General features: G+C 45.2%; 6 protein-coding genes across 6 annotated transcripts; 2 read left to right on the top strand and 4 right to left on the bottom strand.

Moving 5' to 3' along the window:
- Positions 1-1,338: 1,338 nt before the first annotated feature.
- On the bottom strand, positions 1,339-4,651 carry JR316_0003211 (Alpha-xylosidase; the record flags this gene model as incomplete). Its single annotated transcript, XM_047888986.1, has 14 exons — positions 1,339-1,757; positions 1,840-1,942; positions 2,054-2,098; positions 2,143-2,322; positions 2,490-2,616; positions 2,665-2,846; positions 2,920-3,019; positions 3,078-3,168; positions 3,224-3,318; positions 3,382-3,540; positions 3,605-3,642; positions 3,709-3,929; positions 3,983-4,441; positions 4,504-4,651. The coding sequence occupies 14 exons, from the start codon at positions 4,649-4,651 to the stop codon at positions 1,339-1,341; spliced, it is 2,367 nt and encodes a 788-aa protein (XP_047751360.1).
- Positions 4,652-9,121: 4,470 nt separating this feature from the next.
- Positions 9,122-10,590, bottom strand: JR316_0003210 (Small glutamine-rich tetratricopeptide repeat-containing protein 2; the record flags this gene model as incomplete). Its single annotated transcript, XM_047888985.1, has 4 exons — positions 9,122-9,398; positions 9,466-9,966; positions 10,026-10,456; positions 10,507-10,590. The coding sequence occupies 4 exons, from the start codon at positions 10,588-10,590 to the stop codon at positions 9,122-9,124; spliced, it is 1,293 nt and encodes a 430-aa protein (XP_047751359.1).
- Positions 10,591-12,690: 2,100 nt separating this feature from the next.
- Positions 12,691-14,251, bottom strand: JR316_0003209 (uncharacterized protein; the record flags this gene model as incomplete). The annotated part of the gene is made up of 6 exons (XM_047888984.1): positions 12,691-13,269; positions 13,324-13,442; positions 13,550-13,646; positions 13,696-13,737; positions 13,827-14,039; positions 14,099-14,251. The coding sequence occupies 6 exons, from the start codon at positions 14,249-14,251 to the stop codon at positions 12,691-12,693; spliced, it is 1,203 nt and encodes a 400-aa protein (XP_047751358.1).
- A 298-nt stretch (positions 14,252-14,549) lies between these two features.
- On the top strand, positions 14,550-15,453 carry JR316_0003208 (uncharacterized protein; the record flags this gene model as incomplete). Its single annotated transcript, XM_047888983.1, has 3 exons — positions 14,550-14,691; positions 14,854-14,928; positions 14,993-15,453. 3 exons carry the CDS (start codon positions 14,550-14,552, stop codon positions 15,451-15,453), a joined length of 678 nt encoding a protein of 225 aa, XP_047751357.1.
- Positions 15,454-15,930: 477 nt separating this feature from the next.
- On the top strand, positions 15,931-18,040 carry JR316_0003207 (uncharacterized protein; the record flags this gene model as incomplete). The annotated part of the gene is made up of 5 exons (XM_047888982.1): positions 15,931-15,960; positions 16,021-16,153; positions 16,209-17,064; positions 17,124-17,428; positions 17,481-18,040. 5 exons carry the CDS (start codon positions 15,931-15,933, stop codon positions 18,038-18,040), a joined length of 1,884 nt encoding a protein of 627 aa, XP_047751356.1.
- Positions 18,041-18,093: 53 nt separating this feature from the next.
- Positions 18,094-24,168, bottom strand: JR316_0003206 (Heat-stable 19 kDa antigen; the record flags this gene model as incomplete). The annotated part of the gene is made up of 11 exons (XM_047888981.1): positions 18,094-18,989; positions 19,046-19,484; positions 19,542-19,900; positions 19,951-20,209; positions 20,282-20,618; positions 20,674-20,971; positions 21,021-21,408; positions 21,464-21,640; positions 21,749-21,852; positions 21,905-22,143; positions 23,744-24,168. 11 exons carry the CDS (start codon positions 24,166-24,168, stop codon positions 18,094-18,096), a joined length of 3,921 nt encoding a protein of 1,306 aa, XP_047751355.1.
- Positions 24,169-24,630: the final 462 nt, after the last annotated feature.

Below are 24,630 nucleotides of genomic sequence, written 5' to 3'. Positions count from 1 at the left end.
CCCACTGTCTTGCCAGATCAGGGCCCCAGTATGCCAGTTTCCTATTTCTCCGTCGGCGCATTGTATTTTGGGGCCAAAACCTACACTCGTTCGTGTGTCCAATCTCACTGTGGGTCACACAGGCTTTCATTGTTTCAATTGCAGCACATCTGGCAACATATTACCAACTGTGACTGATCTATGACATGGGTATTATGCCCACGCATACCCCGGCTCTCTGCTGGGCCGCAGCCCTCCAAAACAACGCAGCAGGGGAAACACAACTCGGAATGAAATTTTCGTTTATCCAAACTCCAGTGGGTCCGGAAGGAGCGTTAGCACCCAGGCGGATATCCGCTTACCGCCTTTGGATAAGCACCCTTAATATCCATGGCACGGAGCCCAAAAGTGTAGTCTCCTGGTTTCGCGGCAAGCCATGCAAATGCATACCCTTCCAACGCCGCGTCCGGGGTAATTAATTAGTTCGATGACGCGTACGCGCTACTTACGTGCTAATAACATGCAAATACTTGCTTCCAATACATATGCGCAGCACCTTAAACGCGTATGTATCCGCGTGCATGACACCAGCACGAACGACTAATAAAGCCACGAATGACGAGACGGCACCTTATCCACTATCCCCGTATTTGCCTGCAGCTGTTTCTTCGCCGTGCACGATCCAGTAAGGCGGCAGCTGATCTCTCGGCTCTGAAAATTAAATGACCTTGCCACAAAAGATGGTTCGACTCGTTACCAAGTTTGATGCACTTTTTACATGTTTCTCCTTGTGTTTAACGGCAGTGCGAGCAATGAGGTCGGAAATACGCTCGTTGTAGCCAACAAATGGCCGAAGCGAGCCCCTATCTATCATCAGCCTCCTGGCGCCTGAAGCTAACGACGGGCGTCTGATCTCCTGTACATAAAAGGAGGGTGCAGCGTATAATGTGCTTCCTGGTAATTCTCTTCGCAAATCACATCTGCAGGTGCATCAAGTCACTTGTCAAACGTATTTTCATCCCATTACTTGAATCGTGACACGGCGAAAATACTCGGTGCACTGAATACTTATGCCAAAAATAGACTCAGCTTCTGCGTATGCTGTAATGGGTCGCTTCTGAGACTAGAGGTGTCGTAAAGCACCTCTATTTGTGGAAATAACCGCAATAAGGTTTGAGCTACACTATTATCACTATCCAATGAAATCGCCGACATTAGGAGGCGTGTACACGGAACTAACCAATTTTCAAATAAAACTGGTAAAACAATTATACACGAAAAGACCAGTTTGAAGGTACCTTTGCCTGTAAGGTTACGAGTCACCTTGGTACCCGAATAGCTGAAAGATTCATTACAAAATTAAAACGACAAAACCTTTCCAACCTGCAGTCCTTCATCAGCAACCACATTGACACCTTCGTCTCCCTGTGCCTGCTCTTCCAACTTGGTCACCTTAATCTTGCCTGCAACCTCGACGCCCTTCCCCTTTGGCACGTCGACTACAACCACCTGACCTGTCTCCAGCTTATACGCACGTACCTCCAACTCCCGTGTGTAATCATAATCAGGGCGACCAACGCGCTCCGGGCCGAGCACAAGCACAGAACCAGCGCGCACCCACACATGTATTTCGTCAATGAGAACGTGTTCCCTCACCCAGCGAGGCCCCTCGATGGTCCTCTCCGGATGGAAAAAGGATGTCCATTTGCCGGCTGGGAGGTAATACTCTGTCTCTTCTCCCAGAGGCACGAATACAGGCGCGACGAGCAGATTCGGACCTGATCAAGTTTTAAAATATAGTTGTCGTGTTTTTTGGTTAATGGAATAAATAATATCAAAAGGATTATTGAAGAAACCTACCTAACATGTATTGCCTATCAAGATAATGGGTAGTCCGATCCTCCGAAAACTCAAGAAACATCGCGCGCATGACCGGATGACCATGCAGACGAGCCTGAATGGACTACAAAAAGGAAAAAGTTGTGATGTAAAAGGTTAGCATTGATCCCCATCCAACGCGATTCGGAAATATAAAGACGAAGAAAAGGAAAGAGTGGCAGCCACAGGCACTGACAGACAGTTCCACGAGTTGAAGTTCTTCTCGTCCGCAGTCCGCCAACTTCAGGGAAGAAATCACAAGTCACAAAACAAAATTGAACCCACAAGGTTGTATAGATATGGCATCAGCCGATGCTTCGCGTCCAGGAATTTCGACATGGATCTCGCCGCATCTTCTCCGTATATCCAAGGCACTCTGTATGAGGAAGATCCATGCAATCGCGAGTGCGATGAAAACAGGCCAAACGCTACCCATCTCTGATAAATTTCCGCAGGCGGGTGGCCCTAAGTGATAAAAGAAAACGGGAAAGCATGTAAGCAAATCATAGTTTTGACAAGCAAAAGAAAGATCCAAAGGAATAAATGATGAAGGCGTTTCAAGGGCTTTGACGTTTTTGCCAAAACAGTGTTTGTGATGAAGGACCGCAGCATCCATAAGTTGCAATACAAACCTCAAATCCGCCGATATCATGAGATGCGTATCCGAAACCTGATACAGTAAGAGATAATGCGCCTCGTAAAGCTTCGGCCATGGCTTCATACGTTGATTCGCAATCGCCACCCCAATGAACCGGGAAACTGTAGAGAGTCTATAAGTATTCAAGAATAAATATTAAAGTAACTAACCGCTGTCCGCCAGCTGCTGACGCCCGTGCAAATACAACAGCTTCACCCTCTCCAAATCGTTCTTTCAACAAGTTAAACACAAGCTCATTGTATATTACAGAAAACATGTTATGCGTCCTCATTGGATCAGAACCGTCGTGGAAAGCGACTGATGCATGAGGAATACGCTCCCCAAAATCAGTCTGAAACATTTATCTTTGTCAGTTTCCAACAGAACAACTAGTTACATTTATTCCTTGCCTTGAAGCAATCGACACCTAGGTCCAACAGCGCAGTAAGTTTGTCATTGTACCATTTACGCGCAGCAGGATTTGTCACATCAACAATGGCAAGTCCAGGCTGCCATAGATCCCACCTGTTAATTTATGTGAGCACGTAAATATATGAAAAATCTTGGAAAAAAACAACGTAACTGCCATGGGCTCCCATCCAGTCGCTTGATGAAGAAACCGCCTTCAACACCTTCCTTAAAGACGGGTGATAACTGTGATATATACGGATTTACTGTAAGCAACTGGTTAACTTTGCTACCAAATCGCCATTGATGATGGAGACCCACTCCATAAACATATCTTGACGCCATATTTTTGTTTAATCTCCGTCAAGTAGGCTTTGGGGTTCTTGAAATTGTCAGGGTCGAAAGTAAAAGAACACCTATTGTCGAACCACCAATTGAGCCAAAACAAGACGCACTAGTTAGAAAATTCAACGACTTACCACTCATATTGTTTCATCCAGAAGCAATCCAGATGGAAGACGCGGACTGGACAATTACGTTCCTCCATGCCTTGCAAAAATCCGGATACAGTTTCAGTGGAATAGGAGGTCAAGAATGACGTCGATAACCATAGACCATAAGTCCAGCTTGGTAAAATGCTAAAAAAATATTAGTGTTGAACGCTGTAGATTGTCATAGCGCACGGGAAGAATTGATACATACGCTGGCCTTCCTGTCATTCGAGTATATCTTTCCAGAATCTAGGCATGGAATATTTTAAAATAAATTTTTGCAAAGGCTTCTACTTTCAGAACATGAAGACTAACCTCCAGCGGTGTTTTACCATAAATCAGAAAATATTCCAAAGTATTATCTGCAACTGACACACCAACCCTGCTGACTTTCTCAGAACACACTTCAACCTCAACTTCTCCCGGATGGTTGATGAAGACTCCATAGTTGCGGTTAGTGATGTAAAATGGAACACATTTGTACGCTTGTTCGCTCGATGTTCCTCCATCTTGGTTCCATATTTTTACACCTTGCCCTTAATCTTCAGTCAGTAATCAAAGCCTACAAACAAAATGAAAGAAGCCTAACCGTTTTTGACAAACGGGCCAAATTGTTCTCCAAAACCATATATCAATTCTCCAGGAGATGTATTGAGTTCGGAGTTGATATAATGAACAGTAGGAGGCAAAGGAGCAGGACGAGGGTTTGACAAAGGATCTTGGGCAAGACAGGAGCTATTGGAGGCAGAATGTATAGTCCATCGCGACGGCACATCAAAAACTGCCTGGTGCTTAACGCCAGCTTCGGTCAATGTCCTTTCCGGTGATTTGAAAGTGATGGTATATGGGTTCTCCGTGATCTCAGCGCGCAAATCTCCTGATTGCAGGACATGTTTTTTGTCGTCTTTCGATAAAGTCATATCTGGTACAGGACCGTCATCGGGGAACAACTGGATATTGGTCGTTGGTTCTCCATAAACGACATGCTGAATCTTCACTCCGATCACACCTTGAGTAGGTGAGTGCACGCGAACACTTAACACGGGACCTGCGATGGTCAAAAGCGTGGCAGATGAGCGCAGATACTAGCACAGAGGAAGATTTCCTTACCGCCCAGCGTGTCACCTCGGTGCCTAATTGGACGAGTCGCAACCTGTAGATCATATCCTTTATCGTCTTCGCGAACTTGAACAACTTGAAGGCCATAAAACGGCTTGATACCGTTCTTCAACAGCCAAAATCCGTCGTTGAACTTCATGGGAATGGATGGTGATTAGGACGATAGAAATGCGCAATCTATGCTGTCCACGTTTGTTTTAACCCTTTTTTATTTGATTTCCAAAGGTCACATTGACTGAACGATGCGCGAAAGCTTGGTGGCGGCCCGTTGGAAGTGGTGTCGCTGAAACTTCGGAGAGTCATAGGATGTACATAACTCGACATGAGAACGAAGTGAGATAATTCTATGATTGTGAGAGATTATTCGTCTGTATCGAGAGGCCACTAGGGTTGGGTGTTGATGAGAAAGAATTGATGTCGAAAACTTCAATACTTTGCCGTTATATTCTCTGTGAAGAATCGAGGTCTTCGATACAATATTGAACAACTGCATTAGTACTCACTTTCGCGGAAATGGTTGATAACTCTGAACAGAGCTCAAAGTGGGTCAAGGTCTTAGATGTATATAGCCGATTGCAACTTGATCGGAGACATCGTCTTGTAGTAAAGAAATTGAACAACATCCCGTGGGCCTTTCCATCTTTCATTGCGCCTTGATTCATTGCCTTGACGATAACTCATGAGCTGAAGTTTTGAGGTCTGAACTGAAAAGGTTGTAGTTCATGGCGCCATTGCTCACTTGTGGCGGGGAGAGGGACATGGTTTTTTAATCGGCCTTGATGTCAATGTGGGTGCTCGCAGGTGGGATTTTGCATTGTGCCCCGTGAGAAGGTGATTGTTGTTGTGCGCGCCAATGGCAATGTGGCTTGACCGGTGACCACACCTCATCGATGTGTGCACAAACACTGGGTTAGGGTGCTCGTTCACACATGAGAAAGGTGAGTTACATGCAATTTACTTTTCGCAACCGCTTCACATAAGAACCAGTATAATTCATTGTCGTAGAGAATTCGGGTCTTCCTATAAGTCTAAGTGTGACTGGGTTGAATGCTTTTTTTTGTTTGTTGCGGGTGTGCCCCACGAGTCGGCCTTTGAAACCGCTCAACCCGGCACACAACGTTGTAACGTGCACTCATCATCATTTGTCCTGCTCTCAACACACCATTCTTCAATACCATAATTCTATCTTCACTCACCTCCTTTCAATCAATATAGACATTGGTTGGCTTTCGCATAAAATCATGGCGGTTGTTTCAGGTGCCATCCTTCCTATGCTCACAACCAAACATCAGTTAAAAATCGATTCATCACTTCACCTCTTCCACTTACATACATGGGGTATTCTTGACGCCCACCGAACGATATGCGACAACATTCCTCCACATTCGGCTTTCGGGTCGCGCAATATCGATTCCCCAAATCATAGGTGTTCAACACCGGATAATTACCCCTTCGGACGGGCAACAATTTCGAAGAGCTTTCGAGCATCCTAGTCGTAGGGGATGTCCATTGGTGATGGTTAAATCTGGTGTAGGATATGGAAGGCGGATGACATTGACATCGACAGAATATCAAGTCATTATAAAGAACATCACGGCTGTGACACCGACGACGACGACAACAACAACATATTAAGAGTAGTCATTCCACGAACCCCAGAGTGATTCGAAACACAAGACCGACCATGATACCAACAATAGTCTGAATCCAATCATAAAGGTACGTGGATTTGGGCACAGTAAGCCAGAGAACGTAGCTGACATTAATATAGTCGAGCAATCATTCTTGCACAAGACATATTGAGCAAAGCACTTTCGAAGACCCAGACGTCGTCAGAAATATCCATTTATTGGAAGAGCTCAGACAGCAGTTGAGGCAGACAATTCAGGCGGTGGAATAGTATCCAGTGAGTTCCTTGTACTCTTGCAGGCTTTGCAGATTTCTTCCTTTGCTTGCGGGTCTTGAATGATTTCTTCTCTTTTCTTAAGGCCATCAAATTTATCGGGTATCCTGCTGGCGACTTCTTTCACATTCTTGAGGCCATCTTGGACTTGAGGCGTGTTTGAGGTTTGCGCTTTGGATTATATCTTGATGTTGGGCTCTTGCATCTTGATGGTTGGGTGAAAGTGGACAATTCTCTCAATTACCTGGACAGGACTAAAATTGTTCAAACATGAGCATTATTGGACAGGAGGGGAGGTACAAAAAATGGCTGCCAACACAGCTCTGACTCACCAATTGTCACTATCATGTGACGTGACGCGTCGTAATGGCCTCACCGTCCGTTCGCCCATCCTAGTGAGGGATGAAAGGTGGGATAGGGCATGGCGGGATAGGACGAAGTATGCTTCCAGAGTATGGAAACAGGCTGTCTCGGGGGAGATTTTTGAGAAGACACGGTCCCAGACATTTCGAAGACACAGTTCAAACAACTCCAGAGGGCATTTATGGCAGTTTGTGCTGCGCACAGATTTATGCACCTGTTAAAAGGCTGGATCTTTGACCTCAGGAAGCTCTTCCAAACCAACAGTCGTAGGCAGAGCGAAGCAGAGCAAAGGCATAAATATGTCTTTCACGGACCATTCAGAGTGCAAGGATCAAGATTGGAACGCTGACGATTCTTCGCTACAGAATCCAGCTTAGCCCACCCCAACTTCCAGGCAATGGTCCCTTCGAACCTCAGAATCTTTACTATCCGTCAGGAATGCGTTTCTGGACGGACAGGGTTGCTGCCAGTAAAAGAGTCACGACAAAGTTTGCAAATGAGGGTTCCATAAGCCGTGATGCAAACGAATGGTTGCCAGAATGGTGTGGCCAAATCCCTCATGGAGGAAAGGACTCGACAAGTTCGCGGGATTATGGTTCCGAAGGATGAAGTTGGGTATAGGGATTGAGAGGAGGATATCGACTCAACTGGGCTACCAGCCGTACCAGGGAGTATGAGAGCTTTGATTCGATTTGGTTCTGTCTAATTTGCAATCCAATCACCTGTGCCGGCATTTCAATTCGAAGTTACACGCCAAAGTAGCTGAGGGAGACCCTTTTTATGTCGCTTCAGGGTTGGCCATCCTTTCTTTTCTTTCCACCACCTCTGCAGCCACGTCGGCTGTATCCCTCCACTCTTTGGTCGTTTTTTTCCCTGTTTCTTCCTCTTTTCCACATCTTTTCGACTACTTAACTTCGTTTCGGTGCTTTTTGCACTACTATTCACACATTAAATTCAACTATACAAAACAATGCACCATAGTCGCAATCATTTTTATCCCCCAATTCTACAAGTGCTCGAACATGGATTTTACCAACACACATACGAGGAAGGAGTCTCATCTGTGATTACATGGGTTGATTTCTATGAACTTGGACTCGACCCTACCAAATACAAGATACGTTGCCATAAGCGTCCACAAACTCCTCTATCGTATCTAATGGTCCGTACCCTTGATTTTAATTGTTAACCTTGATGCTCAGAGCATTTTAGAAAACTATTGATTTACGGAATAATGAAACCGCGCAGGATGAATCTGAACATTTTTCATTCATTGTATGCTTTCCCGAAGACGAAATTGTATGTTGAACATTGTACATTCTCATCTCTCGTATTCGACTCATATTTCTCTACTCCTCAGCCAGAGTCTGACCACAATGATGGCTGGCACTCCAGGACCAGCTTCAAAGCCGGTCAACCATCTACCTCCCGAGGATTTCATGGGGGCCAAGAACAACACGGCAAATTCCAGGGCATTTTATCGACTTTAGCGCGCAAGCTGATGCCTTCTAGGATAGTAAATAGTTTTCCATCCGGAAGCGCTAGGCAGCAATTTTTTTAATGGCGCTGAGCCATGCCCATGTTGATCTCCACACTCGTGTCCTCCTTTCGCTCGGCACATGGATTTGACAAAGTCCTCTTGCAACGTAGTCAACAAAGGCAACCAATGCTCGTTGAACTCAGTATCTTTTTGTGTCGGCCCTCCCTCATTGTCCCATCACCAACGATCCGTTCTATCCTCATTCCAACTGTTGCATAATATACCTTCTCAACTATCTTGAAGATGTGCAACTCTGTTCAACCAAACTCCAAACTATCTACTGAATATCTCCCTCAGTACCTGTGTCATCAAATTTGCGCCACATCGAACGGTTTAGCCTGCTTCAACAGACAGCAACTTACCATTGGAATTATTCGCGATCCACCTAATTTCGACTACTACACTGCCGTGACAGTTGGTCCACTGAAGTTTTCTTTCTTGTGCAAAATTCCCAACAATCGCCCTCCGCCACCTGTTATTATCTTGACAACCCTCCAATATTGGCATTGCATTGCTTTCCACACGCTCATTGCTTTCAACTTTTTGCTTTCCTCATTCACGTCAACTTCTACCAAAAAAAGCTTACCCTATTATTCTCTCTATGTACCATAGCATCTATATAACCCTTTTATACATTGACGAGTACCAATACCATCCTTACACTTGTAAATAGTCCGCAACTCGCGTGTTATATACATCTTGACAAATATTATAAAGCAAAGTCAACTCGTCGGGATCAAGAATTTGGGTTTACTCTATAAGTTTCGGTGTGTATGATTTTGCTTTTTTTATATAATCGCATACTATATCCACTTTTCCAATTGAGCGGCACATCTTTTTTTCCATTCCCCTTGAATGCCACGTAGTCTTTCAGAACTTCTTGCATCATTAATACTCACATCTAACCACCAGTTCTTGTATGTTTCTTCGTCGTCGGAAAGGCCCTTTCCATCTGTCATCAGTTCGATTAATCGATCAACCAATCCAACATCATTTTCGAGCTCCTTTCGACGCAGCCCTCGTGCAATTGCATCCAGGGCGTCGTCCTTGTTACCAAGCGCTTCGTTGGCAGCAGCTTGTCTAATATAACTGGTAACAAGAACTACTTGAGTGGTTTATTGACACTGAGTAAAGAAAAATCTTCCACCTTTTCCCATAGGTGGGGTCTACCGTCTCTGCTGACTTTCCATCTGCAAGGGCTTTTTGTGGATCTTGACCAGTCCCTGGTAGCATATGGGTGGCAGCTCTATTTGCATAGCAAATTGCCCTTAATCTTGTAGCTTTAGTTTTTTCCTCAGGGCCAGGGCGTTGAGAAAGAACATCAACGATATGTCTCAGGGCTTCAGCGTATGATTTAAGAGCTGAATCCCTGTCTTTGCGGGAAAAGGCTTGATTTCCACGCAGCTTTGCATGTTCCGCAAGAGCCATAGAATCTTTTACGCCCTGTTCATTAAGGTCATGCACACCATCGCGAACACCTTGAGCTTCGTCACGGGTTTCGAATCGCCAGTAAAATGGCTGTGGAATCGAGTCTAAAAATTGTTTCAAAGTTTCGGCGTGAGGTGTTAGCTTGAAAGCAATCATGAGGAATTTCGGAAGGCCTGGTTTCAGAGGCATAATGGGTTCAGCAATTGCTCGTTGAATGGACCTGGTATTTTAAGTGGATGAGTTCTCGTCTTTCGATGAAACACTAATAACAATGCTCACCTGAGCACTGCTTTGGAGTCTGGAAGGCCCGTAACTTCATCCATTATGCGGTAATGACCCTGTTCGTCGTAACAATAGATAGTAAACACCGGTTTTGTATTGGGGGCTGTATTGACTTTGTTAGGTTCCACGGGGTTTCCGAACTTGTCTACATGACCCATATGCTCCAACTGCACCACCCAGAAAGAATCAGGAAGAATTGTGGAGATTAATGCATTGTAATCATATGTGGATAGGTCGAGTTTCGGTTTCGAGGCTTCGCTTTTGTTATATTCAGCCATTAACTGGGCCATTTCTTCTGGGTGCTCTTCCATATATCTGTATCCAAATTTAGGATCTATAAGATAGAAGAAGAAGAGACAATACTTCGTAATGTCCGTGAGATCCCTAGTTCCTGTCACTGGATTGCGTGGAATTTGGTTCATTAAGCGCTGCAGGTTGTATGTGCATCCGTCACAAATTAACGAAATAGTCTACGAACCATCATCATTACTGGATCCAAGCCACCGAAGTCCATCTCCTTTTTGGAACGGTTTCCATTGCTTTTGGTTGTACTCGGCGCCATGTTGAATATGGTTTTGAAGAGGCAGTCTTCACGTTCAGTGAAATCGTCCTGTCAGAAGCAAAACCACCGATCCGATGTTGGATAACAAATGATTACAAGGTGAAGAACTTGATTATGAGCCTTTTAAAAATGTCAGGGTACAAGATGGTGTAGATCACACATTGATCGTAGGCTTTACTTGTCGGCGCTCTCCGTGTTTTGTGATCGTTGTGTCCAAATTTGCTTGATGGTCCAGTTCATTATTGGTACTCTTGAGTAGGTTGATAGCCCAACTTAATCTCAGTGTTGCAAATTGTACACTGGTACGGAGTGGGATATTTGGCCGTGCCACACCTACTCGAAATCATTTAAAGTCTGAATGACTTAGTTTGAAGGCATTTCAGGAAAAACTATAGGCTCACATTGCTTCATGAACCCGGCACCCGATCAGTCCCTCTACTTACCCTTCGTTTTATAACCATAACCATGAGTCTGCCTCTTGAATATGAATACCAGAGAATCCAACCGAGGTTCTCGAAGTTTTCAACAACATTCTCGTGGTTGTGAATGCTTTAATCGAGCAAGAGGAGTTTAAAGTGAGCAAGTTGGGGGGAGGGCCACAAGACTGACAATCAAGGGTATCCATATCTATGTAACGTTATCAAAACGCGCAATACTAGGAGATTTTTGAGAGTAATACCCTTTGAATCGTCAATGACACGTTTTAAGTGGGCGTAAGCGGCCTGCTGGTCGGAACCAGCTTTGCTAAATTCCTTTTGCCATAGATTTCTTGAACCGAACGCGTGCCCTCACCACCCTTCGATATTATGCATTTCCAGGTATACAGTTGAACCCCTCTTAACCCATACCTCTCGGTGGACGGCTCAGGGTATGGGTTATCAGGGGTTATGGGTTTCAGGAGGTATGCTAAATACAGGCCTGAAAATTCGCGAAAAAATCGTTAAAAATACACAAAAAATTCCTCGATGATAAGACGGATACTAATTAGATACATTCAAGGTACTACTAGCTATGATCTAAAATAATCAGTTACTACAGTATCTTTCATTGTTCTGGCTCTTCAAGGTACAGTTTTCTATTTAATGAGTCCAAAAGTGTTTCAATTGTACGGGCAGTACACAGGCGGCCGCTGGACACATTTTTGGATGTGTTTGGCCGATGTATGTCAGACACAAATAAACATGTGTCTGCCACCTCCATCCGATATCAGTGGGTGACACAACAGGCCGAAATTCATGTGGCTGCCACATAAGTGCCAAGCACCGTTTGTGTCAGCCACATTCTAGCAAATACATATTTTTTTGTAGGCTTTTCATATGTATTCACAGTATAATATCATTGTGAAATTTTATTTTTGGTCTTTCATACAAGATTAGGTTATAATAAAACACCATATATTGAGCATGAAGCTGAAGCTAAATAACTACTAATCTAACGTCTATCCTATAAAGTACTCACTGGGTTATTGCATCCACAAATACCCATTCCACAGAGCCAAACTATGGTGTCGACGATGGCGATCGATTCCGGCTATGGCGTTGACGATGTTGTGTTGCGCATCCAACTATCACCCATTCTCCAGAGCCAAACTATGGTGTCGACGATGGCTATCGATTCCGGCAATGGTGTTCTTGGACCTTGTCAAACTTCAAAGCACATATTCTTGAACCTGTGGTGTTAAAATAAGTAATTTTCGCCATGGATAGCTGTCTAAAAATACTCAGCAATAAGCAGGTTCTTGCACCAGTGCGCGATCTACAAATCAAATGTCAGTCACCAAAAAAAAACTATGCCCAACCATGCCGCTCAACGCGTTCCCACATATTGGGAATCTGGATCTTTCCAGTGCATGGCTTTTAGTACATGAAAGGGCTGGATCTCTTAACAATGCACGGCGGAAAACACGGTGCCGCTGTGCGAGATCATGGAGGAAAAGATGAAAGCGATAACTCGTTGCTGTTGATCAAATGATCACCGGTGCCAAACACTAGCAAACTGAATATTAGGGGCTACATGTTCTCAACATCAACTTCAGATTTAGTTGCGTTTACACATACATTTCCGCATAATTAATAACTATATTGTAGTGGAGTCTAGTGGCTAAAAAGGTCTACCTGTTGAAGGACCACTAAATAATTGAGCAATTGCATTACCAAAATTTAAATGAGGTTCAGGCAGCCTCGAAGAAGAATTGGAAGGAAAGGACTGTATAGTGGTGGGTTGTGGGTCGGATGTGACATTGCTAGGGCTGGTAAAAGAGCGCTCGGAAGGGTGGCTTGAGAAATCTAAGCCTTTATTGGTCCTGAGAGAGTCCATCTCCAGACATTCAGCAATAAATCTATTCACAAGCTTAGCATAACTCATTGAGAATACAAGAGAAAACTCGGACTGTTTCAACTCAGCTGTATTATCTCCCAGCTCATCGTCAAGCCTCTTGAGCCATTGATCAACTTTGGACCAATAGTCTTCGCCATCAGCCACCCGACCGCGAGTTTTCCCAGCGGGAATGTTTGTTTTTTGCAATTTACGTTTTTTGGTAGCAGAATGACCCGAATCGCTAGAGTTGTCGGTGCTTGGTGTTCCAAAATCCTGGTCATTGTTCTCCTCTTCTGAGTTGTTGTCATCCTTCTCAAGTTCAAAGGCCGAAAACGTAGATGAATGGTCCCAGAAAAACCGCCGCTTTACATTGCCACGTTAGTGAAACTTTTTGAATCAGAAATATTGAAGACACACCAATAACACATGTTTTGAGAGGTAAGCTGTGTTGGAATTTGCACCAGACTCTGACGTAGGCAGACGATATTTCACAATGAGGCCCGCCGCAAATTCTTGCACAGAAGTAAACTTTGGGCCTGGAGTTATGCTTTGTATGATCTTTAATTTCACACATCAGTACACGGCATATGGTAAACCGGACAACCACACACCTCTTTTCGAAGCGTGTTTCTCTGAATCGTACAAACGGTTCGTATATGCGCCATCCATTTGGCCTCACGTCCCAGCCGATTCAGGATGTTGTCAAGGTAATTGTCTGCGGGCTTTTTTTTCATCTTTGCCTGCAAATGCATTTGTTTTAGACCGCCAATTAAAGTGAAAAGAACGCACCTCAACATCGATGTGAAGCGTCTTAAAGGACTGTCTAGAGGGCTTTAGAAGCTCTTTGATACAGGTTGATTTAATGGCCATCTAAAAGCTGGCTCAGACCACCGTGTTCATAAAGGCAAACAATGACTCACCTTTTGTGCGTTTGATAACACAAAGTTCTCATCTTTTTGCAGCTCATAATCAGCCAAAAAACTGCTCAGCTGCCCGAGTCCTTGTAGATGTGTTTGCGTGGCAGTCAGTGCTTTATGCAGACGAACTTCGGCCCCAAACTGGCAGGCCAACATCATGATTCGACTTATCACTTCGGTGTAAGGAGGTTGCTCTTCAGGCACGGCTGTACAGATCTGCGGGTTTACGAGTTAGAAGCAGTTTGATGTAGGCGTTATGTAAAAAACAAGTTTACCTGATAAAGAAAAGTGAGATCTGCACTGTGGTCGCTTGTGAGGTTGAATCGGTGAACCAGGTTGTCAATAAACAGCTGTGTACCAGTTGGGCGGTCCACGTCACGAGAAACAGGCTGTGATGCAAAAGCTGGGTCAATCGAAGAATGAGACATTGTGGATTCAGAATCAAGCAAACGTCTCTTACCTTGCTTTTATACCCCAAGTTTGATTTGCCATGTTTGCCACAACAAACGAATCGCGTCGCGTTCGAGGTCAATCAACAATTCGCGTCGCGTTCGAGGTCAATCAACAATTCGCGTCGTGTCACGTCGACAACAACAAACCTACGCGTCACATAAAAAGGAGGCGTCAAAGTTATTCCAAAGGTTTGCTCACCTTTTGTCTCACTCTCTCACTCCCTTAACCATCAGTCTGATATTTGTGTGGTTTCGTTATCTTGAACCGCTCAACATGTCTACCAACACTCTTGACAATTGTCTACCATCCCGCCTGCTGTCGCCTAAGACTCCATCGCCAAAAAAAAGTTTCAGGAAGCACAACCAAGATGAAGACGATGAGGCACCTAAAAAGTACCTGTCAACTCTGAATGCAGGTCAGTAAACAAACCTTGTTAAACCTCAGCATAACCTACCCTGACCTCCCACCCGTAGGGCTTGACGTTACTGATGGTCTGCCCAACTACAGTTTTTACGGCCTTGGTAAATAGAATCTTATCACGAACGCACTTGAACTTACACCATCCAAACTCAACTAGGTGATACTCCTGGATCAACGTGCCAAAGCGATCTCGAAGACCAGCCGGTTGTATCCAAAATGCCTGAAAAGAATGGTGCGTTTCATAAGTTGACAGTATTGCTGTGAAAGGTTGAGACCACTCACATCCACTTTATTAGACCATTCCTCCGAGGTTCCTCGCCACAAAACCACAATCGGCTTGAACAGGGCCTATCCACGTTCCCGACGCGATCTGGAGGCAGAGATTACTGTTCGGCGTGAAATAGCCATCGAGGCAACAAGAGAAGCTGCGGCCTATAAGGATCAGCTTCGAACGGCATGGTTGGACCTTGCCGCAGCACGCCAGGAGGCCCAGTCAACTAAAAAGGCGGTGAAAAACTTGGTTAGGTCTGTGAAGAATTCCAAACGACGCTCTGCATACCTGACGTTGGTGGTGGAGGGTCTAGAAGAGCAGTTGAGGACATATGTCAGACAGGAACACAACACAGCAATTATGCTGGTGGAAGAGAGGCATTGGAGCCAACAGCTGAAAGCAGCGTTGACGTCCCATGGCATTAACGTACCGGTTTACATTCCTCCTCAGCCTTTGCAGTCTGACAATCCCATCGCTATTGTTTAGACGGTTTGTGAGATAGAATCTGCAGCACTTTCAATACTATATTGTCAATTTGGCCTTACAAAAGGGATGCATGAAATATAACGCACCTGGGTAGTATTCCTGAGACCTGCATTACTCTGCGGTGTTTGTGTTTGTAGCGGACTGACGTATAACCAGGTGTTCTGAGGTCAAAGCAGTTGAAGTGTGTCGCGGGTGCGACGCGTCCACCTACGTCACCTGACCCCTATCACCTGACCCCTGATCTGTTTAATGAGGTTCAACATTCCCCTCATTCGCGTTCGTATAAATACCCGTCCCACCGGTAAGCAAACGTTCGTATATCAGAAACGCGACAGGGCCCAGCTCTCGCGTTGGTTAGAGGCTTGCCAGGCGAGGGATCACCCCTGGGCCGGGTCTGTCAAACTGCCAGCCAACGCAGGAGCTGGGGCGTGTCGTGATTGCAAGAACCCTGCTCACCGTCGGTTTTTGCATGCACAGATGTCGGCCTGCCAATGGGCGCGCTATACGGTACGTCCTTGGAAACTTTTCTATGCATATACCGAGTTTTAAATCGGAAATCTGTTCAAGCAGACACGATCTGGGAGGGTGTATGCCCAGTGTCAGCCTGAGGTATGGGAGGATCCGTTGGCTTTTGACTTGATCTCTGCCTGGCGGGCAGCAGATGCAAGGGAGGACACAGACTTGTTAGATCTGGATCAAGGTGAGTCACCATGTTTGCCTACTCGTCATCTGCCCATTCACGTACTTGTCAATAGATGTCTTGATTCCATCGACCGACGATACGTCGATGCCATCCGTTCACGACATCTGGACGCCGTCGATCCACGATGCGTCGAAGAATCGGTCGACGGACGATACCTGGACGCAGTTTACGAACAATACGTCGACGCCGACGGCGTTGATCCACGACGTGTCGACCCCGTCAACCCGCGAATCGACGACGTCGATCCACGACGTGTCGACCCCGTCAACCCGCGAATCGACGACGTCAGCCCACAACGCGTCGACCCCGTCAACCCGCGAGTCGATGCTGTCAGTCCATAACGCGTCGACCCCGTCAACCCGCGAATCGACGACGTCAGCCCACAACGCGTCGACCCCGTCAACCCGCGAGTCGATGCTGTCAGTCCATAACGCGTCGACCCCGTCAACCCGCGAATCGACGACGTCAGCCCACAACGCGTCGACCCCGTCAACCCGCGAGTCGATGCTGTCAGCCCACGATGCGTCGACACCATCGGTTGACGATATGTCGACACCGCCGATTGTACCTTCGCAATCGTCGACCAAGCTTTCGCTTTTGTTACCTCAGCGAGACCCATCCGTGCAAACCGCCAGCCTGAAAAGGCCATACGATGGGCTTTCCAACAGTCATCGCAGCCGCAAGTATCAGCGGACGTTACAATACAATAAGCACGGACACGCACCAAAACCCAGTCTTTTAAGCATGCTTCCCAGCTGCCAGCCAGAGGCTCTCAACGTCAAGCTTGACGCTTTGCCTGCCACGCAAGGCGCCTATGGTGCTAAACCGACAAAACCCCACAAAAGTCACCTATATAGCTTGGATGCCATCAAGGCCCTTGGGTTCCGCATTATACCTTGGGATGGATGGTGAGTTACAACTGTTCTGATCTGTTCAGTTTGATGGAGTTAAAGCTAATGCACTATAGCACCCCCGTCCCGTTTGTTTCTGAAGACGGACGTATTTTTATGGTTCTGGCAGGCCGTCCTAAGGACCCTGCATACGAACGTGCCACGGAGGAAGCATTCGATCTACTGAGGGAGGCCGGACACACCACAGCGTTTACACACGAAGACTATTCAGAAAATCGTGGTCATTATCCCGCACTCAACATCGGCGTTACACACGGTGTAGGGACACACTCTCCACTCAACCGCGTCCAGCGCCATCCCAAAATCACTGCCAAGCTCTTGCAGTCGGAAAGCATTCAACGAATGGCCAGTTTTGCCAGCAGTAAGTGACCCCTATGCCTGTTTTGTGAACCTGTTTTTAAACACATCCACAGGTGCATTTGCTACATGGAGCCCTAAAGTGTACAACCACTATAAGTTGTACATGGATAAGATATTCGCCAATGACTCCACGCTAGTCCGACTGTTTCGCCGCAGCATATTTCCGGCGGCCACCTTCAACCTAGGGTCTGTGGTTTGCACCATCCCGCATTTTGATATCAAAAACTGTCCATATGGCTGGTGCGCCATCCAGTCTTTAGGGAAATTCAATGCCAAAAAGGGTGGTCACTTTGTGGTGTGGGGCCTGAAAGTGGCCATTGAGTTCCCTGCAGGATCTACCATCCTTATGCCGTCCGCCGTCCTAGAACATTCAAACACCAGCATTGAACACGGAGAGGAGCGTGCTTCCTTTACTCAGTATGCTTCAGGTGGCCTGTTTAGATGGGTTGATTATGGCTACCGCACCGAGAAGGAGTTAAAACGTACAAACCCCAAGCTTTATCAAGAGCAAATGGAGCTTAGGCCAACACGATGGAAGAGGGGGTTGGGCATGTTGTGCACCTTACAAGATCTTATTTCAAAAGCTGCGTTTGAGGTCTCTGGACAAGTTTGATCTGCTATTCTTCTTGTAGAATTCTAGTAAATAAATACAGTATGGTTTTACTTCTATCGAAAGTCCAATGTTATTTGACCTGGATATACCACAGATGCTTGCCTGCTACGTCGAGGTGAACTAACACCTCCAGAAGATGTTCCTGCTGAAGCATGTTGAGGCAAACTGACACCCCCAGAAGGTGTGGCTGCTAGAGTAGGGGTGCCCAAGGGGCTCTGGGCATGTTGTCTCAAGGCGGCTGTTGGTGTTTTGGTTGGTTTGGAAGTACTTGATTGGGAGGCTTCTCCTGCCTTCCGTTGAACAATGGCTTGAGCCACACTTCTTTGAATTATAGCATCTTCGTTTAACGGGGCAGAGTGGAGGCGAAAACTTTGGAGATGAGCAGCATCGCGCATTTGACACATATTGAGGAGGAGCATATCATCCAATGAGTTTTGATGCAGTATCGTTGCCTTAGTCTGATCAGTTTGTATTCGCTCTTGATAGATGTATTGTAGCCCATTTGCCTGGCATCCATGACGTTGACAGTCATGTTGAGTATTTACGGTGCAAAGAAGGCAACTCCACGGAATGAAGGACCACTCCTGCTGAAGAATCAGACGGGGCATAAAAACTGGCTGCAGTTGTCCAGCAGGCAATATGTGCGACGGCGGTTGGTGTAAAGCTGTTTGAATAAGAATACCATCGGGCCGGTTTTGAAGATGGTTTGGAGAGCCAACCTGCTGCAAGATCTCTCGAACACACCCTATCAGAGGCGGCTGGGATGGATGAATTTGGGCAATGACAAACTGTCCTATGGTGCATAGATCCTCGTTTCTCAGATAGACCTGGGAATTGGTTACATACAGTTGTTGGCTGGCTGCAGTATTGAGCACAATGTTGGGAAGCTTTTGGCCACATAATGTGCGATGAAATGGTTGAGGATCTGTGCCATTAGATTTGCATGAACCTAGGCCATTGCATTAGACCGCTCACTAGTAGTATAGATTTGTAAATATAACTTACCAGCCTTACTGGCAGCAGGTTTCTGCAGTCCCAAATAGCTAGCTGGTGTTGAGTCTGGAGCATCAATAAGGTGAAGACCTCCAGGTCCAGCAGTGCGCCACTCTGAATTAGCCACATTTGTTGGATCCTTTTTCCAAGACTGATAAAGCTCTTGTGGAAGAAAAAAACCACCACTAAGAAGATGGCGAATCCGATTGCCTTGCGCAAAGCCACGGGCAATATCATGTGAAGGTGCTTGGTGATTACTGTGAATGCTTTTTGCACGGATAATAGCATTGAATGACTCAAACGATTCCGTGGCAAACAATATTGCTGGCCCAAACCGACGGACATGTTCTGGAAGATGAAGAATAATGTGAAATTTGGTTTTGTTAAACCACGCGCAGGTCCATGTTGCCGTTTTCAACAAAAAGTATTTGATGTCGGCCTCTAATCTGGGCTAAAACATGATTTAATTTAATAAAACAATTTAAAGAAAGACACAATGAAGACGCACCAGGTACTCATCAATGTTAGAGATTGCTGGCTGCCAAATAACCGGAACTAACGTAGATAGGGACACCCATGCATCATAAACCTCCTGAGAAACCATGTCGTAGATGACAAATGGCGCTACTTGAGCAATAATTCGGAAATCGCGACCAGTTAGTGACCCGGCATAGTTCACTAGTGTGGAGCCATTTAATGTGGGTACACCTAGACCTGCCACACTGAGGCTGTTTAAACGAATAATCAAAGTTTGCTTTTTAGCAGGAGTAACCTGATTTTGAACTAGGTCTCTCCAAAAATATTTAACGAAACCCAGCAATACAACATGCAGAATTTCGACGGGAGTGTCCTGATGAGGATCCAAGCCTGGAATATAGATTTAGCTAGTAAATTAAAGCAAAATATTTCAATCGCACCAAGTTTCCATACGGGACTTTTGATGTCTCCAGGAAGCTTATCGACAGCCGCTTTAAGAGCTTCTTCCTTTGCCTGAGTAGAAACTTTTCCCTTATAAGATTTGAAAAGCTTTTCAATAAAGAAGTCCTGGAAAACATCCTTGATGCCAGTTTCCGTTTTTGCAGCTCTAAGTTTTGATTTTGTGCCAATCATCTTAGCTTGCTCCAAAAAAGAGTCAAGAGTAGCCATAGTCTCTTTCTTGCGACGCGGTTTGCCAATCTTAGAATCAAAGGTGATTAAAATATAAATTGTTATAAAACAACTTTTACGCACCTTTATAAAATCACTAACCCTTCGAAGCATTGACTCCATAGACTCCTTGTACCTCCGCCGTTTGTGAGAAGGCCGTGTGAAGGTATCTTCAGAATCAACATCACTATGGATTGAAAGGGTAGGAGAGTTGGGTCGAGCACAACTGTCATGTGGAAGATTTTTGTGTGGGCATTCTTGACTGTCGACTCCTTTGGCCCAGCAAATCCGGCAAAAATATTTCCCTTGCATTCCAATATGACAAGCAAACTCGCTATGCATAGGGTTGTCACCCAGAAGTGCAAATACAGGTGGAAAAATCATAACGGCCTCTTTGTGTATACAGTCCCATACCCAAATACCATGTTTTTGAGCCAATCTGAAGTTAAAATGATTAGAATATGTGCAGCAAATATAAGATAGTGACAACTTACTGAAGTTGATCAACCACACCATCAAGCATTTCTAGAGGTGGCGCAATATTTGAAGTGCACAGAAAATGGATATTGTATTCTTGTGAACTCTTTTCGCGAGGAAGACCAGCTAGAATAAATAGGTAGCTGTTGTGCTTATTCCACTTCTTGGACTGGTTTCCCGACGTATCGTCACAGTACATCCATAGTGGCAGAGAATAGACTCGGTGTCCCTTTGCTAATACACGCCAACGATTGCCAATAGTAGGATCTGTACGTGTCCATTTTGACAGCCCAGGCCCCGAATTGGATCGCACACCTGTTTACTTATAAGAAATTGAATAAAATATATAAAATATAGTCCATACCAAATATTCGTGAAGGGTGTGACAAGTTATACAACAAGTGATCCTTTGACAACTGAATAAAATTCTTTAGCAATTGGCTTTGCGTGATTTCGATTTCGCGATCTTCGGACACAACCCAACCACTAGGAGTATCTTCCATAAGCCAGGCTTTGGCATAAAATACACCTTCTCGGAGAAACCATCGAATAGGAATGCAGCAACGTCCATCAATCAGCATAGTTGGTTCAAAGATGAAAAAATCATTATTATTGAGCCGTATCATTGGAGTACCATCCTCAGGATTGATTTCACGCAGCCAACCCGAAGCTTGATAGGTTTCGCTAATCGATTTGCCCGTATCTTCAGGATAGAAGTGAAGGAACGGTCGGACTTGAGGATTAGACATTTCCTATTCAGATTGGTTAGAAATCAAAAGTATTCATTTGTAACATATAGATTCATACCTGGGCGAGAATTTGAGACAGAGAATTTACAAAGTATACATTGCCCAGCTTGCCCTTGTACTCCTTCGTCTCAATTCCACACAAATTCTGCAATGCCTTGTTAATGCCTTGCATAGCCTTAATGCTAGGCACATCGTTGACGCCATTGATACGCAGTAGCCAGAGAAATAAATCCAGCTGACGACGTGAAAATAGTGATCGTGGAAGGTGCATCAAAACGTCAAGAGAACAAGTCTGATTTATTGATTGAGCAGAAAATCTAACCAATGGCAGGCAAAGACTCACAATTTTATCAATCCACGGATACCATTTTCGAGCTTCAGCCGGGTCGGTGTGAATACCGCGCATACGTTTTCGGGGCAAAGATTCATTATCAACTTGTTCAGTGTCTGATTAAAAGTTAAGGACTCAAACAATATGCGCTATTTAGATGTTACACACCTGAATTGGCTTGCTCATCGCTACTCTCAGAAAGCGGAGGACTGCCACCACCATCATCAGATCCATCACTCTCGTCATTAGAATTTAGAAAATCCAGAGTAGCTTGACATATTTGGGCAGACGCAAAGTCGATGGGAGATGGATCCGACATAATTTCATCATCGTTGAATAGATTCCAGTCAATCCCGGTGAGTGGAGAGACCGTCGACGAAGTGGTTGAAGAAGGTGCAGCCGAGACCCTAGAAAGGCGAGGGTCATTGGCAGGATACAAAGGCTGGTGTGGTTGACGAGATGCAGACACAAGAATTGCACGTAAGGCGTCCTCTAACAAAAGGGACTTGTTAACCGGTGGCAACGAGGTTTGTGAAGAAGCAGAGGATTTCTCTTTGGTATGAAATGCCTGCAGAGCTGTTTGGTGTTTTGTGGTGTTGAAGTGCTCATTGAGGTGGTGTTTTTGGCGACCTTTTGTATCTTGACAGACCCGGCAATAATAGAGTGTTTGACCGTGTACAACTTGTCGTTGAACGACTATTCTTAATTCAGCCGAGTAGTAAGGTGGACCGAGAGTGATGTCACTAACCAGCAGGGTCAATGCCGAAGACCATTATTAGGCTGCCGTCAAATTAGCTGCCACAAAAAAAAAGAATCAGAACACGACTGTGGTAAGGAAGTGGATTTGAAGCTATAAAACAGAGACTCATTGACGCACTGGTTATTTTGTGATTTTTAACGCGGCTAAACACATCGCCGACGGATGCTAATTTTCAGTATTAAATTTGGTTTTATTTTGTAAATCTAAACGTATTTATTTGTAACTCCGATCGACGCCAAAAAAACAGTGGCGAAGGTCCCGCCGTGTAGGATTGTCCATGTTGCTGATGTATTTGGTAAGAACAGAGCGGGGTTGAAAAATTCTTTGCCGAATGATTGCCGAAGTTTCCAAGCCAGTGTGTTGAGCCTCCGGCGAAATTTTTTCATTTTTTGTAGCTACGAGGAGGTTTCAGTGGTACTTTACCCAAATAAGCCACCGGGGTACTAAATTTTGACACAAAAGTAAAGGTCCCAGCCTATATATGGTAGGTAAAACCTATGGGTTTTGAGAGTGAAGGGGTATGGGTTATGGGTTATTGCGAACTTATGGGTTATGGTGTGCAATTCCCTGCGAACCAAGTTGGTGGACAGCTGATGCTATGGGTTACCAGGGGTTATGGGTTTTGAGAGGTATGGGTTAAGAGGGGTTCAACTGTATTTGTCTCTTCCGTGCTGAGTTTTCAAGAACCAGAATCCGGGTACTCAGGGGAAATTTGCGAACTTCAATTGGTACGCCTGGCAGAGGTATGAGGCTATCTTGCTTATATCTTCCAACAATGGATACGATGAGGTTCTTTGAAAGGAGCTGTCGTTGCTGTCGTGTGTTAGGGAACACCATCTAAGTAGTTCAGATGGAGGTTACACCGAGTTCTGTTCTTTGATGGTTAGCGCGGCTATTTAGGGGACGTCAGAGCACCTAATAAGGCGTAAATCTAGGGGCTACACGGAGCATTTCATTGTCCACAACCAGTCCACACGGCACTATGTACTCATAAAACGGCTAACAGCTGTGATCTGTTTTCGATCCCTCCTTATTTTGAATATTAGATAAAGGACATGAAGTTTATTTTCAAACTTTATTTCAAGCGCAAAGTAAATTCGATTTGAATCGAGATATTCAAAAGTGGCCCAGCGTCAAGTATTCAAAAAATCATATCCTAGCAGCCACTAGTATGATAGAGAGTGTTTACCTGCAGAAAATCAAGGAATCAGTGATAAGTCATTGGCTTATATGAATAATCTTCTTACAATCCACAAACTGAAGGTGCAACTTTAACGGCTACAATCGGGACTCGTCCACTGGCCACGTTTCCCCCAGTCAATTCGCTGAAAGCAGACTGCGCGATGTTGAAGTCTGGCGTAGCGAGATCGATGGCCAAGATGCTGATGGTTTTTGGAATGCCAGCAGCGTTGGTGTACGTGAGGTTCCAGCATGACCCACAATCGGGTGAATTGTACCCTTTGATGGATGGTGCACCACCAATATGAGGGAATTTGGGCAACGAGTTGAATGTGGTAAAACCTCTGGTTAACATTCCAAAGGATCCATCTGAGCAGGCGACAGACGCAAGGGACTGTCCGGCATTATCGTAGACTGCGTCCGAGCTGACGCTGATTGCGGCGACAAGAGCTGGCATAAAGAATAGCGACGAAAGGGCAGCGATGAGTTTCATAGTTGGGTGATGACTAGAGAAATTCAGCGGGTGAGTTGAGAGCAAGAAAATCCCTGAAATGGGCTTTATATCATCCCAATCAGAACAAACCCCTGTACTGGTCCCCACAACCAGGGAGCACCGCACATAGGACCAACTTGTTGAAGTTCGATTAGTCTATTGGGATGATGGCCGTTAGTTTAACCAACAGAAGAGATAGACGGAGGGACCATAGGCGGTAAGTACGTCAAAGATGCAATCTAACTCACAATTTAAGCGTCTGTAGAGGCTGATGTGACCAAGTGAGTTAGTATTGAAAGCGGTCCTGCGAGAATATGAATGCCAGTCACCTAATGGATCAATAGAAACGCATAACCCATGGATAGGAGGGAGAATAGCTCATGACCACAAATACGGAGCATAGAAGGAAGTAGAACGTTGATTTGCGCATTGGCTAGGCCTGTTTGTGGGGTTTGTGGGATA

The sequence above is a fragment of the Psilocybe cubensis genome, chromosome 3, assembly GCF_017499595.1.
Source record: "Psilocybe cubensis strain MGC-MH-2018 chromosome 3, whole genome shotgun sequence".
NCBI lineage: Eukaryota > Fungi > Basidiomycota > Agaricomycetes > Agaricales > Agrocybaceae > Psilocybe > Psilocybe cubensis.
This window is presented reverse-complemented; position numbering and strand designations above follow the sequence as displayed.